General features: G+C 34.3%; 2 protein-coding genes and 1 long non-coding RNA gene across 3 annotated transcripts; 2 read left to right on the top strand and 1 right to left on the bottom strand.

Annotated features, from left to right (window-relative positions):
• The first annotated feature begins 1,585 nt into the window (after nt 1-1,585).
• On the top strand, nt 1,586-6,173 carry LOC146746142 (myosin-binding protein C, cardiac-type-like). Its single transcript, XM_085499009.1, has 4 exons — nt 1,586-1,637; nt 3,895-4,200; nt 4,407-4,718; nt 6,031-6,173. Exons 2-4 carry the CDS (start codon nt 3,942-3,944, stop codon nt 6,171-6,173), a joined length of 714 nt encoding a protein of 237 aa, XP_085355135.1. The 5' UTR covers nt 1,586-1,637; nt 3,895-3,941.
• A 313-nt stretch (nt 6,174-6,486) lies between these two features.
• Nucleotides 6,487-7,372, bottom strand: LOC146746141 (uncharacterized). The gene is made up of 2 exons (XR_014929589.1): nt 7,150-7,372; nt 6,487-6,660 (listed from the first exon to the last, which is right to left on the bottom strand). It is a non-coding gene; the product is annotated as an uncharacterized LOC146746141 (long non-coding RNA).
• Nucleotides 7,373-8,022: 650 nt separating this feature from the next.
• Nucleotides 8,023-15,736, top strand: LOC100368492 (neogenin-like). Its single transcript, XM_006821697.3, has 9 exons — nt 8,023-8,385; nt 9,678-9,989; nt 10,371-10,682; nt 11,287-11,574; nt 11,969-12,146; nt 13,067-13,221; nt 14,206-14,496; nt 14,787-14,807; nt 15,048-15,736. The coding sequence occupies exons 1-9, from the start codon at nt 8,028-8,030 to the stop codon at nt 15,188-15,190; spliced, it is 2,058 nt and encodes a 685-aa protein (XP_006821760.3). The 5' UTR covers nt 8,023-8,027; the 3' UTR covers nt 15,191-15,736.
• Nucleotides 15,737-16,143: the final 407 nt, after the last annotated feature.

Raw genomic sequence — 16,143 nt, 5'->3', positions numbered from 1 at the left:
TTAGAGTTGACGATGACGGCAAATTCAACCAATTTTGTTACATGTGGCTCAGTAACTGGCGTCGTTGTAGCTATTTTTACGAAAATGACAAATTCATGCTGGAACTGATCAGCCCATCCTAGAAACACGTACGAAACCGAAATGAGTGTATTGTTAACACTCACCAAAATATTCACACCTGTGTTCTGCATACAGGCTCGTTATATGATGTTGCAATTTATCACCATACTCTATTGTACTCAGTATCTTGAGTACAATTTCCTGTCCTGTGTTAAAACGCACCAGTGTATAGTAAGATAAATCACAGTTCCTCAACACTGGATAAATAAAGACGTCCCGTAACGCAATGTTAGAATGACTTCAGTCAGAGAATAGTTCAATTTAGAAATTAGTAACATCTTCTAAATTTTGCGAATTGAATTGTGTACACCACCATTTCACAATTATGTCCCAAATTTCAAGAACTTCACGTTTCGCTTATTCTTAGTGAAATAGAACTAGTAATCCCATAAGGATTATGTAATCGTAGACGGAAATTCACGTAGTAGGCGATAAAGCCAAACTGACCTTTGGATATGTAGCTTTCTAGTCAATAGAAAGTAAATTATGTCTATTTCACCACAGCACTCGTCGGAAATGCAGGCGCGAAAGCTGTAGTGAAATAAACTTGATTTAAAGAAATTGACAATGCTAATATATTACACACATACAGAATGTGAACGATATACACTGATGATTAGTGTTATCAGCTAGTAAATGAACAACTAGGGGTTCTGTAAACATACGCTGTGCAAGTGATTAACAACATGCATTTATCATAGCCAAACCCCAAATAAACAATCGCCTTGATTGACCCTATGGAGTAGTACATAACCAATTCAGTTAGAACAATTCATCCCGTTTTATTAACACTTGAAAAAATGAAACAATGTGCCAGAACATATATGTTTAAAAAATAAAAAAGTAGTATTCGTAGTTTGTCATATGCTGACGTGGGCAAAAGTACGTGCTCTCGTGTTAACACTCCCATGCGTTCCAATTAGAACCAACCCAGATGTATCAAACTGTATTCATCAACCTTCTAGAATGAAATCATATTTCTAGGTCGGTAATATAATGTTACAGAGTGTGGCTATCTACACAGTACAACTCATCTTAAAACAATAAATTAACTCCAATATAATAATTCGGTCAACCTCCACATTCATGATGCTTGCATTGATATTGTTTGATTTTCACCTATGCCAAGACATCATGTTTGACAGCCCGTAAGAATCATGTGATTGTCTGTCAATCATAACACGATAATTACTATACACATATCGATACAAGACATATCGAGAGAGTTTTTTAACGGATCGTATATTATTTCAGTAATAACACGACCATCCGTGTAATCCAACGACTTGTTATGTCAAAGGTCACGTTGCACGCCGTGTATCGCGACATGATGTCCGTACTTTCAGATACGTTACAATAGTTGTTCCGTGTGACGTATTATTTCGATATGTTAATATGCTATTCATATTTATTAAAGTGTATCATTTGTGTTGCATGTCTCTTTCCAGGTGACGGAACAACGATGTTTGCGACGAGTGTTAAATGCGTTATATACTCTGTTTTAGTTTGTAACTTAGGTAAGTAGGTTGATAAATTAACAATTCCTATCATTCTTTTTATTACATCACTTCCCAGTCGCAACGAAGTGAAAAGTGATGACGAGTATAGTTTTTTGTCGACCATGCCACGCCTACGTGTTGCTTATTATAAACTTCATCTATGTTGATAAAGAATGACTATCAGGGCCGACTATTCAGTGTTTGCAAAAATTCAACGAAGCCTATGAATATCCTGGAACAACTGACAAGCGCTTTAGCATAAAAAGTGTGTGCTGTTGTTTTCTGTGTTTCGATGATAATATTATGCATTAATCGAATAAGAGTAGTCTCTAAATAACTAGCATACTTGAAAGTCATTTAAAACCGCTTAAAACAATGTAATATCACGCGATCGTCAGGAAAGTACTAAGGGTAGGCGGTGAAATAGATGCTCATGAATCGCATGAAAAATTAACGAATAACCTAATTATTATCAAGTTAAAAGTGTGGCAAGTCTCCGCATGCTATTTGTTTAGAACTCGTGAAAATATTAACATTATTCAATTTTTTTAATTTAGTTTTATATAGTTTAGTTTTCCCATGTATATGGAATTTATTTAACTTTTATTTTCGCGTAATTAAATTTGACACACACAATTCTAGGCGGTATCCATTCTGCAAATCAGGAAATTAAAATGAACAGATTTTAACCCAAAACTAATCAGATTTGTACATTGTCCTAGAGCATATTTGTACCAAGTTACAGTGAAATGGAATAATTAGTACTTTATGTATCAGTGTGAAAGCTTAAAATTGGTTAATTATGCAAATTAGGTAGTTGATATGTACAGATTTCAACCCAAAATTAATCTGGTCTGTGCAGTGTCCTAGAGCATCTATATACAAAGTTTAATTGAAATGTGATGATTATTACTTGAAATATCAGTGTAAAAGTTGAAAATTTATTAATTATGCAAACTAGGTGATTAATATGCGAAATATATACCGAAAACTACTTGGCTCTCTGCATAGTTTAGAAATATATTATTAACACATTAAGTTATTAATATGCACAATAATTTATCCCAAAACTAATCAGGCCTTTGCATAGTCCTAGAGGATCTATGTACCAATTTTCATTGAATGTGATGATTAGTACTTGAGATATCAGTGGAATAGCCGAAAATTAATTGATTAAATGTGATGATTAGTACTTGAGATATCAGTGGAAAAGCCGAAAATTAACTAATTATATAAATTAGGTGTTTAATATGAACACATATTTATCCCAAAACAATTAATTTCTGCATAGTCGTTGATGAGCTATGTACAAAGTTTCATTGAAATGTAATGCTTACTACTTAAAATATCAAAAGCTGAAAATTAATTCGTTATGCAAATTAGGTAATTAATATTTAAATTAATATTTACTGATATTACCCTAGAAACTATCAGGTCTGTGCAGTGTCCTATGACATATATGTACATGTACCAAGTTTCATTGAAATATGATTAGTACTTGCGTTATCAGTGGAAAAGCCGAAAATTTACTAATCATTATGCAAATTAGGTAATTAATATAATTTCATCTATGTACCAAGTTTCATTCAAAAAACGATGTATGGTTCTTGAGACATCAGTGGAACAGACAAACTGACAGACACACGCATACATATACTCATACAGACAAAAAGATGTCCAGCAATCAGGGTCCATTGCTAATGACGACCAAGTGAGTTTCTAATATTTTCTAATGTTTCGGTTTTTTATTAATTGGTAAATATCAGATCTTTAATTTAGATTTTAGCTGTAATTTGTGGAAGTATGTAAGTCGATGTGGTGGAGATATTTCATTTTCAAACTGTATGATTTTGTAAAACCCTGTTTCACACAATGGAACAAAAAATTTGAAATCACGATTATGCTGTTCATGAACATTCTCATTACGAAATAAAGAGCATGCTAAAGGAAATTATAACTGTATAATAGCTGCTAAACAAACAGTTCAGTTGTATTTTATCCGCGGTTTAGTTATTTTGTGTTATAAAATTGCCTTATATAAAACACTACAAACTCACATTTTTCAGTTATGTTTTAAACAATTACGTAGTTGCATTCCCAACCCTATATAAAAAGTTCTAGAACACGCAAACAAGAACGACTTTGAATTTATGTTTTACAAATATAATGTTTTAAAACGCTGGTAAAATTTTGATAATTTACATTTAACATATTTCAGATGATTTGAACTCATTGTTTTAACTTTTGAAACGGGTTTGAATCATTTTTTCTACAGTTCTCGCAGCTCAACATTTCACGGTCACGCCCATTGACCAATCGGTTATGGTCGAAGGCCTTGTGATATTCCACTGCACGGTTGCTGAAAGAAAAGGCCATCTCACGTGGTTGCAAAATGGAAGTCCAGTGGACACAACCAATCGTGATTATTCAATTATTTACAGTACCTCTTCTGACGGAGAAGCTTTCGATTTACAAATTATGGATGTTGAGCATAATGATGCCAAGAACTACCAATGTAGTGTAGCACATGGAGGTGGTGATAGCGCGATCATCTCCGGACAAGCTTCTTTGACAGTGACAGGTATGTATAATGAATCGAAATATAATTTGCAGAGATGTTCTTGTCCACCTCTTCAGATCGTCAATGAACTTCACTTTTTGTTTCCATTTCTGTCCATTTTTTTCTGTTATTAGGATGTTTTCAAAGAATTTCAGTTGTCTATTTCAATATCTCATGGCATATTTCGTGAAAAAATCATGTCTTCTTTCATTATTATTATCCAACAGATCCTCAAAGGTTCCATACGATTCCAAGTGACATTACTGTACTGGCTGGTAACTCAGCTGTATTGGAATGTGTCGTCAGCGATAAAGAAGGCATTGTCATCTGGACAAAGAATGGTGAGGACATTAGCAGCGACGCCACGATCACCAATGGTGATAACAGGTTTTCAATTACTGGGAACCAAGATAATGGAGAATATAATCTACAAATTGTAAACGCAGACATTCAAGACACTGGGATATATGAATGCCGTGTAACAGCTTCCGGTCAGAGTGCAAAAATTGGTCCTGATACAGCATCATTGGCAGTGCAAGGTAAAGCGCTATACTGTAGTTAATGAGAGGTAGCCAGACTGGCAAGTTAGCGCCTCGTAGGTAGTGCCAAGATATACGAAGCTCGAATTAAATTGAAGATACAAATTTGTCAATTGCTCATTGTTTACACACAATAGTTAATAGTATTCACGAGTGCACTTTTGTGATGGTAGGTGGCAGTTGAATAGAATCATTTACATTTACATTTCCAAACCTAAGAATAATCCAAGATGCTAATGTCTCCACACAACAAGAATGGATTAAGGATGTAGTAGCGGTTTTAATAAATTAAAATTCACACTAACTGTTGTCATAAAAATAATATTTTAAACCACATTAAACTATATATAAAAGCTGATAATTCACACTAATTCAAAATCGATGTTACGTTAGATGTGGTCACGTGACTGCTAGTAAATAAATCCTTATTTGAAGATTCAAATGCGTACTGTGAAGAAATTAAAAGCAATATCACAATTTACCCCTTGAAAATGTACAAAAAAAGTACAATAAAATCACAGCTACAATTTCTGAAACAAGTGAAGGTATCTGATGAGTGATCGTTGAGTCTTACTTATTTGTTTGATCATTTATGATGTCGAAAATAGAACAAAGATTTACACTAATTTGCATATCGATAGATAAATAGTGGAGTGACTGCATTGATTATTTAAATGATAATGAAAACTTTTTTACCAAAGTTCGTTCTGACTTTCAGTAAAATGTGAATGTATGGTAAGCATCTAAAGTTGTTCTAAAATCATTTTAATATTTGTGAATTATTAAATATATAATATACATGCAAATATGCAATTAGGTATCCATAACAACGCGAGCTGTAAATTTTAACAACTGTTTTAAGCATGTTCCAATGATGATGGAGCTCGGAAATAATTAGATATGGCTATGGATTAACGTATGTAAACAGTAAAAGGTGAATAATGACACTTTGCTTTGATTTAACTTACTGGTACGTACTAATAATCATAAAGGTCAATTAATTGAATAAATATTACAAAAATATACAACTTTGCTGCTCTTCAATTAAAATAGCATATTTTAAGAATAATTAAACCTTTAAATAATAAAACGAAGTTAAATTAATAATATATCTCACATAGAGTTGCTGGCAGACATTACACTGTGAATATGCACGACACGACATCTCCGGGCGACATCTATGCCACGTAAATTATGATTGGCGGGGAAAAATTAATTTTTTGCATTTATTAGCGCAAAAGTTTGGATTAATGTGTGAAAAGATTTAATAATACAAAATAATCGCACGATATATTGTATGATTTTCCGACAGCACTGCAGTCATTTGATGTTCAACCTGCTAGCACAGTTATCCTTGAACGCAATGACGTTACGCTATTCTGTTCTGTTAGTGACAAAGCAGGGCAGTTAGTGTGGTCATTAAACGGTGAAGACATAAGTTCTGATTCAATCTGATTAAAATCTGATGTAGTGTACGGGCTTTAATTATTGTGGCTATAATTTTATTTTTTATTACTTTTGTTATTAATGCCCTTTTATTTTATTATTTTACTTTGATTTTGATTTTGTGATTTTTTTTTTAATTCTGCCCTACCTACATCTGATCCGACGCCTATGTAAGTCCCGTTCAAATCTCGCATAAGTAACAACCAATCACAGCCCCCCTTTTATACAGGCTGTCGGTTGCTTACTTTTCAGTGTAGCGATACTACGGGCAATCTTTCTGTACATTATATTTTGCCCACTTGAATAAACCATTAATAGAAAATTGCTAGTATATTTTTATTTGCAAAAGAAATTCCACAGCATTTTACAATTTTTGTCATTACATTTAATATTTTTTTCACTTCCAACAAATGTGTACACTTCCAGATACATCTTCACCAGCCAAGGTTCGTTCATTCAGTCATCGCTTCAATTTTACATCACTGAGCATAATTATCTAGAATGGAAGCAAAAAAATAAGTAAATCGTAATGATTAGAACACTGTAAACAGCTATAGTAAACAATGCAAACTGATTTTAAATTGTATGACGGTCACCGGCCCACGGCATCGACGCAGAAAATTGGAGCAAAAAAATATTTCCTGATCAATTGCGATGTGTTCCAATAAAAAATATTTTATTCCAAATCAGCTCAATTACTTTAATAAAGAGTTATTGTATAATGTACAAAATGATGATACAATTTGATGAATATTTACGGCTACGGTTTCAATACCGTAGACGATGTTGGCCCGATCTTCAACAAAACATCACCCGTCTCCAGGGCAGGCGACTGGAAAAAGACACTGGTGTTCGGTCGAAACGGCGGAAACAAAATCGTCACTCCCAGAATAACTATGCAAAATAACGATTTAAAGTCGAATCATTCGAGCCACAATATTAACATAAAAATGACTTTTGTTGCATTTGACAATGATAAACTTACCGAAAAGCCGTGTTATTCTCGGTCGCTAACGTCGGTATAATCCGCCATTTTATTTGAGTGTGTTTGCCACCCGACTCCGCCCGGTGACGTCATCATGTGCGCTATAGAAGGAGGTATGTGATTCGTTGACTAAAATCGTCGATAGTGGGTCTCGTTGAAATCTCGTTACATAGGCATCGGCTCAGATGTAGGTAGGGCGGAATTAAAAAAATCACAAAATCAAAATCAAAGTAAAATAATAAAATAAAATAAAATAAAAAGGCATTAATAACAAAAGTAATAAAAATTAAAATTAAAATAACTTTATAGCCAAAATAATTAAAGCCCGTACACTACATCAGATTTTAATCAGATTGGTTCTGATTCTACAATTACGACATCTATATCCGGGTACACCATAACGAGTCCGACTCAATTAGTTGATTACAATTTGAAGATTGAGTCAGTGAGAGCAGAGCATGCTGGTAATTACGTGTGTTCAGTGACATCCGCCAATGGTCATCCAGAAATCACCAGTGACACTGCTCTTTTAACAGTTGAAAGTAAGTAAATAAATATGATAATGCCACCTTGATATGCAGTAAATATAAAGGCGAGACATTGCAGCAAATTCTAAATCATGCAGGAAAGTAATTTGTAAACTCAGTTACATACCGATTACAAATCACACTAAAAATAATTTACACGTCGCGTTTTTTTTAAAGTTCAAGAGCGGTGGTCGTCGCTCCACGCATGCGTATGATCATATAAACGCAAATAGCGACTTTGACTGTTGCGCAGACCAACGAATACAGACTGAGACCTTACTAAGCTTTAATTAGGTAATCTTAAGATGATTGGAATGTATGGAAAGAACGCATTGGAATTTGGAAAAATCAATGTTTATCAACACAAATGTCGATTATTATTATTTAACAGTAAGGGACCCCCAAAGCTTCCTCACGACTCCAAATGACACTACTATACTGGCTGGTAATTCAGTTGTAATGGAATGCGCCGTCAAAGATAAAGAAGGGATTGTCATCTGGACAAAGTCCGGTGTTGACATTAGCAGCGACGCCACGATCACCAATGGTGATAACAGGTTTTCAATTACTGGAAACCAAGACAATGGAGAATATAATCTACAAATTGTAAACGCAGACTCTGGGGTTTATGGATTGTATACTTGTCGTGTGACAGCTTCGGGGAGGAGTGAACAAATTGCTTCTAGTTATGCAATTTTAAGAGTACAAGGTAAGGACATTTATTGTAGTAAATGGATGGTAGCCAGATTGGTTGGTTAACGCCTCGCACCAAGATATATGATATTCAAATCAATTAATTGCTCGAGGATTACACACAATAGTTAATATACTGTATTCAATATTGCACTTTTGTGATGGTAGATGGCAGTAGACTACAATCATCACATGTTTTTTTGACGAACCTAATCACGAATGATCCTTACTTTTAATGTTCCCACTGAACTAGAATGAATCAAAGGATGTATTAGAGGTTTTCAGAAATTCACGCTAATTGTTTTCATAGAAATATTGTGAGCTATATCACAGCTTAAATTCACACTAATTAAAAATCAATGTTACGTTAGATGCATATTTCAAGTGGTCAAATGACTACTGAGTAAATAAACTCTTTATTGCAGGAAATTGTTTGTTTTTACATTTGATAGTCAAATCTTTACCATGCGTAAATTTAACAAAATTCGCTGACGAAGTATTGTATATCACATCTACAATCTCTGATATAGTGATCACTGAGTAGTGATTTTTTGATTTGATTTCGGATTTAGAACAAAGATTTAGCCTACTATGCATACCGATGGATAAATAGTGGAGTGATTGTGAAATGGTTTTGACAAACATGTTGACTTCCTATGAAATGCCGCTGGCTGCTAACTATCTAAAGATGTTCTAAAATAATTTAGTACTTGACTGTGTGATTAATTAAATATTTAAAATATATGCAAATTAGGTATTTATAAAAATTCGAGCTGTCCATATTGACAACTGTTTTTAGTATAGAGCTATGAATTACTCTTGGAATAAATAGATATTGCTATGAATTGTATAATATATAAACAGTTCAGTTTAAATAACATATGTAAAAAACTCTACTATACATATCCTTAATGACATTTTGAACAGCAAAATGCAAACAATGACACATATATGCTTAAGTCATTTGAATTACTGGTACGTACCAATAATCCAAAGTTCAGTCACGTGGCTATTTATTTTAATGAATATTACAGAAATACTCAACCTCACTCTTCAATTGAATTAGCGTATTTATAGACTAATTAAACATTAATATTGTAAAGAGTAGTTAATTGAATAATATATTTCACCTAGAGTTTTTGGCAGCAATTACGGATGGATATGTACGACATAATTGCTAGGTAAATTATAATTGGCTGTGAAATATTACACTTTTGGCAGTTATTGACCTAAGCGTTCGGATTAATGTGAAAACAGATTTTGATAATAACAAATAATTGCACAATATATTATATGATTTTCCGACAGAACTGCAGTCATTTGTTGTTGAGCCGGTTAGCACAAACTGTCTAGAAAGCAGTAACGTCACGCTATTCTGTTCTGTCAGTAACATAGCAGGGCAGTTAGTATGGTCATTGAACGGTGAAGATATAAGTTCCAATTCTACGAATACAACAACTACATCCGGGTATATCATAAATAGTCCGACTCCATCAGTTGATTATAATTTGATGATTGAGTCAGTGAGACCAGAGCATGCTGGTAATTACGTGTGTTCAGTGACGTCAGCCAATGGTCATCCAGAAATAACCAGTGATACTGCTGTTCTGACAGTTGAACGTAAGTAAATATAATAAAGGCTGTATTAATCAGTAGTATATATCAAGGTATAAATCTGCAGCAACAGGAAATGTGATTGAGAAAATGCCATCTAATAGGTAACTTTCTATGAATCTCTCCACATGCGCAAGAAATCTCTGAGAGAATTACCATTTATATTAATCAACTTGCGTGTTTTTAGAAATGGGTCACAAATTGTTTGGAACAACATCTAATAGGGGGTCGCAGAACCCAAGGCATAGTGGATGGTTTGCATTAATTTTGGCAAAATTCCTTCAAAATTTGGTCGGTTCACGCTCTTGCTGGTTGTTGTGTGTGGCACACTTGTTTTTATGTTCGTCTTCATGTTTTTAACATATTATGTTTCTAAATTTCTGACAGACCTACAAGATTTTATTACTGAGCCTTTGAGTATTATGGAACATAAAGGCGATGACGTAACACTATTTTGTTCTGTAAGTAACAAAGCAGGGCAGTTAGTGTGGTCATTGAACGGTGAGGACATAAGTTCTGATTCTACAATCACGACATCTATATCCGGGTACACCATAAACAGTCCGACTCCTTCTGTTGATTACAATTTGAAGATTCAGTCAGTGAGAGCAGAGCATGCTGGTAATTACGTGTGTTCAGTGACGTCAGCCAATGGTCATCCAGAAATAACTAGTGATACCGCCATTCTGACAGTAGAACGTAAGTAAATATGATATCACATATCAAATTGTAACGCCAAACCCGCGACCAACTGAACTTCCCAACAAACCGACAGCCGAACTAATCATGCCACTGAACGTGCCTCTGAAGGTACAATCGTACTGCTAACTGAACCTCCCATCGAACGTAAGCACGAGTCGACTCCATTCATCAAATGCCCGGATAGGAACCCATATTTAAATATAGAACGTAATCCTGCAATTAACAAAAACATAGATAGCAATTGACCATTGACTTGGTGGCGCTATTTACAACTCATTACTCACACTCATTCAACGCATGTACTAACACAATGTTAACATAATGTTCGTGATAGCGTTAAACATATGCTTGGTCACAGAACTATGTCAACTATTTATAAAACATTTTGCATAAATTACGTATCTTACTGAAAATTTCTTATTAAAATGAAGCCGACAATTATTATTACGTTATCAGTATTTAAAGTTTATGTATTTTTGCGTTGTTTATTACTGATTGAACATTCTTTCATTCACAATATTAACATGAATTACTAAACACATTTTTGAATTACAATTATTTTTATGTGGTGAATATAACACATTTGTTTTTCATAATTTAGCACCTCTTCCTACATGTGCACCAAGTACAGTAAGTACACTTATAATTGGAGAAAACCTGATCTTAGTATGTGAAACCGAACGAGACGAACCGGCAGCAATATTACGTTGGATCCAAGATGGCGGCGAAGAGCAAGATGGTATCACCTTGGATACTGACACAGAAATTCGAGTTGGATTAGTGCTGACTATAACAGAAGAATTACAGGGGTCCGTATTCACCTGTGAATCAATCTATCCAACACATCACACCAATCTAACATGCCAGGTTGGACCACTCGCAGTAGACAGTAAGTAATATATGTGGTCTCCCATGTAAAAACTCGGAAGTGAACTAACCAACCGGTCAATACTAATTAAAAGCAAAGCAGATGGTAGAAGGCAAATAACAGTATAAACAAAGTGGAATTACTAGTCAAGCATCCAAAACACTGGATCAGTAAATAAACTAACTACTGACAGAGTGTATCATGTCTGGCTGGCTGACTTACCAACAAATAAAGTCTGACAAAGATATATCAATACACGATCAAATTAGAAAAAGTAGACCTAGCGACGTCGGCGGCGCCATTGTTCCATATATACAAAATTTACGTGTTGCTATAATAACTACAAACATAAATGACAATTGTTGACAGATGCAGTAAATACGTTCATTTCTCATCATTGTTCATTTTTCATTAGTTTTGCAGACAGAAATAAGACTGTTTTCAAAAAAAGACAACATATATGCTAAGGTAGGAGAGGATATCACTATGGACTGCACCGTTCAAAATAAATTAGGCACCATTCATTGGATTAAAGATGGTCAGGTGATCAGTAATGATACAATCATTAACAATGACGAAAATTACGTAACAAGGTATGCTTAGTTTCAGTAAATACATTTATTCAATCGACAATTAACATTAGTAAATTTTACTGAGATAACGACGAATTTAGACAGGTGTGGCGGTTTGAACGCCGTCATTGTTGCTGGCACACAAGTGTTTTGAGCAGTTATAGGTATTGTACATTTACACATTGTATTGTGTTGTATTATATGGCACAATACCAATAAGTGTGTTCTCATGCTAGTGTTTGGTTGAATATTACCATTAAAACATATTTTGAACCCAAACTGATACCCATAGCATTTTGGCGTGATAAATGTAATATTTAGTACATAGCCCCCCATAACACTAATTCTAACCCACCACTCCATTTCTACTCTCCTACTTATTTCCTAATTATTTGCCCTTCTTCGGGACACCAAGTTATCTCGCGGTGTCAGGGTTAGGATTCAGGTTAGAGACGGGGGACTTAAGGGACTCTTTCCCAAAGTACATTCAAAATATATAATCTTATTTCCAAAAATAGTTTGAGCAAGTTAGAAAAAGATAATTAAGTTCACTGTACCTTGGTACACAGTCCCTCTATAGAGGGATAGAGGGACTGTGCTTGGTACTACTTCCCAAGCCACAGTGGAAGGATATTGCGTTGTGTGGCTGCCAACACATGTTGTGATACCAGAGAACAGAAAGTGAAGGTGTAAGTTATATAATCCGTAGGCAACAAATCAAAATTATTCATTTCCGGCCTTAAACTCTACTTATCCTTCTAAATAATTGGAACTTTCAGGAAGATTTGTGAAGTTTAGGATTGCCTTAAAGCGCGATGGTCGTCGCGCAGCGCGTGTTCGAATTCCATGTAAATATACAATGTATTTTACACGCGCTTTACATTGTTTACAATAAAGCAGTATACATGTGCACAATTATGATTACGTCAAACATATTGTAGGTACTTCATTGGAGGTGACCAATCCATTGGTGAATTCAACTTGAATATCAACTCAGTCAGTAAACCTGATACTGGCTCATATTATTGCTTACTAACATCAAGTGTAGAGGAACTGCCAGTGGTCTCATCAAACGTCATGCAACTGAACATTGGGGGTAACTATGCTTATAGTTATTCATTTGGTGATGGTAAACAAAGTGATGAATATTATTTCTCTAATATAGTATTTTGTATAAAACGACACGGGGTTACTGCAGCAGATTTCAGGATGTGAACTGGTGATATCGTTGGACAAAGGGGACAAGAGCGCAGAGTGCACTAGACAAAAGGCTTCATCACTCATAGTGAAATTCCTGGAAAATCGCAATACCATAATTTTAAGTTCTGATTGATGTGTAGACACTAATATCGTGTCATTCATAAGATGGTTACTGCCGTTTTTATTAATGCTTATACCTGTTTCCCTTGAAACATACAGGTGAGATGTTAGTCCTGGACAACTGAAATCAACATGTTCTGCATTAAACTGAATCTGATATAGTAATACAACTTTCTACATACATAAAACATATCTTAGCCGCAAAGACTTGTTCAGTGCCCCTCAAACAGTGTTACATTTTCCTACATTTTTTTTTCTTTTAATTTGTTTTTTTTTATTCACATATATTCCCACAAAAGTACATTACTTCAAAATAATCTTACATGTCAAAAAGATATACATAAAGGTAATTAACAGCATAAAATGAAGCAATATTAGAAAAAGAAAAAGAGAAGGGGGGATAGGTGGGAAAAAAAATGGTTGGGGGAGGGGCTGTTGTTGTTAGTGTGTACATTTTCCTACATTACCACATCTACATTGAATGCTAAGACATGAGAGAATGAAACAGTATTTAGGGCAAAATAAACCACGTGACTCTCGAACTCGGCGAGAGATCGGCGACCATTTGCGCTCAGAGTCGATTAAAATAATCACATGCATGGTAGCCAAGCAACTGTAGATGTAAACAAGATCATCTTCTGCGAAAATTTAAATGTGACACTAGTTGCAAAAATCCGATACACGTAGCAATTTGGAAAAAATTAAATATAATCTACTTTTAGTGACATTTTAAACTATACATTTTTCTATCTTCTGATAGATGCCATTCCACCAGAAGATAACTATCCACAGTGTGCAATATCAAGTAAAAACATCATTGATGGAGATATCGTATTACTGACCTGTATGTCTAAAGGTGGTGACCCTCCAGCAACCTTACAATGGGACCAAGATGGGAACAACCAAAAGGGCATTCAAATAGACGAGTCGACACTATCACTGCATGTCGACATGAGCAACGAAATCAATGGTGCAACATTCACTTGTACGTCCAAACACTCAACATTTAACCAATCACAGACGTGTGTGATTGGACCACTGGAAGTTAGAAGTGAGTAGAGTTTAAATCATGTTTCAATGAAATACAATGTCATAATTCGTGAGGGATATTTACATTCCAAGAACACGCAGCGATAGAAAACAAACCATAATACTATACTGGATCAAATAATGGAGAGAAAGGTTCTTGTACCTCCAAGCATAGAGCAAACAGGTATTGGAAAAAAGTGATCGCATCCTGCTCTACATGAAACTACGTCATTAAATATATCATTGAACTTAAATGCAAACTTGTATTTATGTATTTACAAGACCATGTTGTTTGTTTGTTTTTATTCACAGGTAGGGCAATGAAACTTGAAGGTTAGTAAATTTGAAATAACATCATACCCGATTGAATACAAGGTAATAACCAGAATATTTAAATCGTAAAAACAAAACAGATGACAAAGAGGACAGACACTGTGTTGCAACACATGACCAAAGAAGCGAAGTCATGTCTTTTTAAAAGCGTAAGGCATCCCCACCCGTTCGATCTCCACCTGATATATCGTTGAATGTCTATGCCTCAACTAATCAATGTTTTATTACTTCAATTTATAGGTACACCAAAAGGCGATAGCTGGAGTGTTGGATTCGCGGCAGTCTTGGTATTTTTAATTATTACAATACTTATTTTAATAATTCTAACAGTTCTTCTCGTGAGAAAGAAACATAGAACAAAAACACTAAATGTAACTATCTGATCGATGAGTTGTGGCAGTATTTCTACATTCTGATCATAATCAGGTAATTGTTTCATAACACTGCGGCAGTTCAATTTGTACACGCATGGCCGTATTCCACTTTAAATATAATTGTATTTCTACGGATGCAACAAATTATTGTTATTCACGTTTTTATACAAATGATCGTTTTGGAAGTGGTAAATCTAGACTAGTTTACTGTAAATGTCACATAATGTCTTCATTAAATGATAACATTTATGATATGATATGATTACATACATGCAAAACTACTAATCTATTTCGAATATTTTAATATGCTTTCATCCAATGAGTTGATACGCTGTATTTTTTTAATTCCATAGTTAAATAATTTTGACATTAACAGTTATTGAGATAGTTACAATACAAAAGTTCTGCATTATGTTTTTACATTTATTGCAATTATTTTCAATATTGGTGTCTAGTAAAATGCTGAAGAATTGTGATGTTAGGCAATATTACTTTTCCTATATATTTTAACGTAACTTAACAAATAAATAAAATAAAGATATCCCAAAACTGTCACCATTAGTCCATATTAAGTTATGTGTTAGGAGACTAAAGAAGCATGTATCTTACACACTGTTAGAAGGTGGATAGCATTGAAAGATGTATGTCTTACAATATTTTGATTCAATATGACTAATTATTAAGTAGATATTGTAGAGATGAGATGCCCCAAGGAACATTATTATTTAGCTAATTGAGTCAAACTCGTTAAAAATTGTATAAATAAATATCTCCTTTTTAACTACACATTTTAAACCAACGAATACAAGATAAAATGGAATGACATGTTTTTTTCAGAAATCTTGTGTATGGGATATTGCATGAGTTGAAAACAATAATTCAGATATTGACTGGTATGAGTGCACAATCTGGAGTGGTGGTCAAATATTTGAAAAAATGACTGACAGTTTGCAAGTGTCACC

Source organism: Saccoglossus kowalevskii, chromosome 5 (assembly GCF_978046115.1).
Source record: "Saccoglossus kowalevskii chromosome 5, keSacKowa6.1, whole genome shotgun sequence".
Classification (NCBI taxonomy): Eukaryota; Metazoa; Hemichordata; class Enteropneusta; family Harrimaniidae; genus Saccoglossus; species Saccoglossus kowalevskii.
The sequence above is the reverse complement of the archived record's forward strand: the minus strand, read 5'-3'. Positions and strand labels throughout refer to the sequence as shown.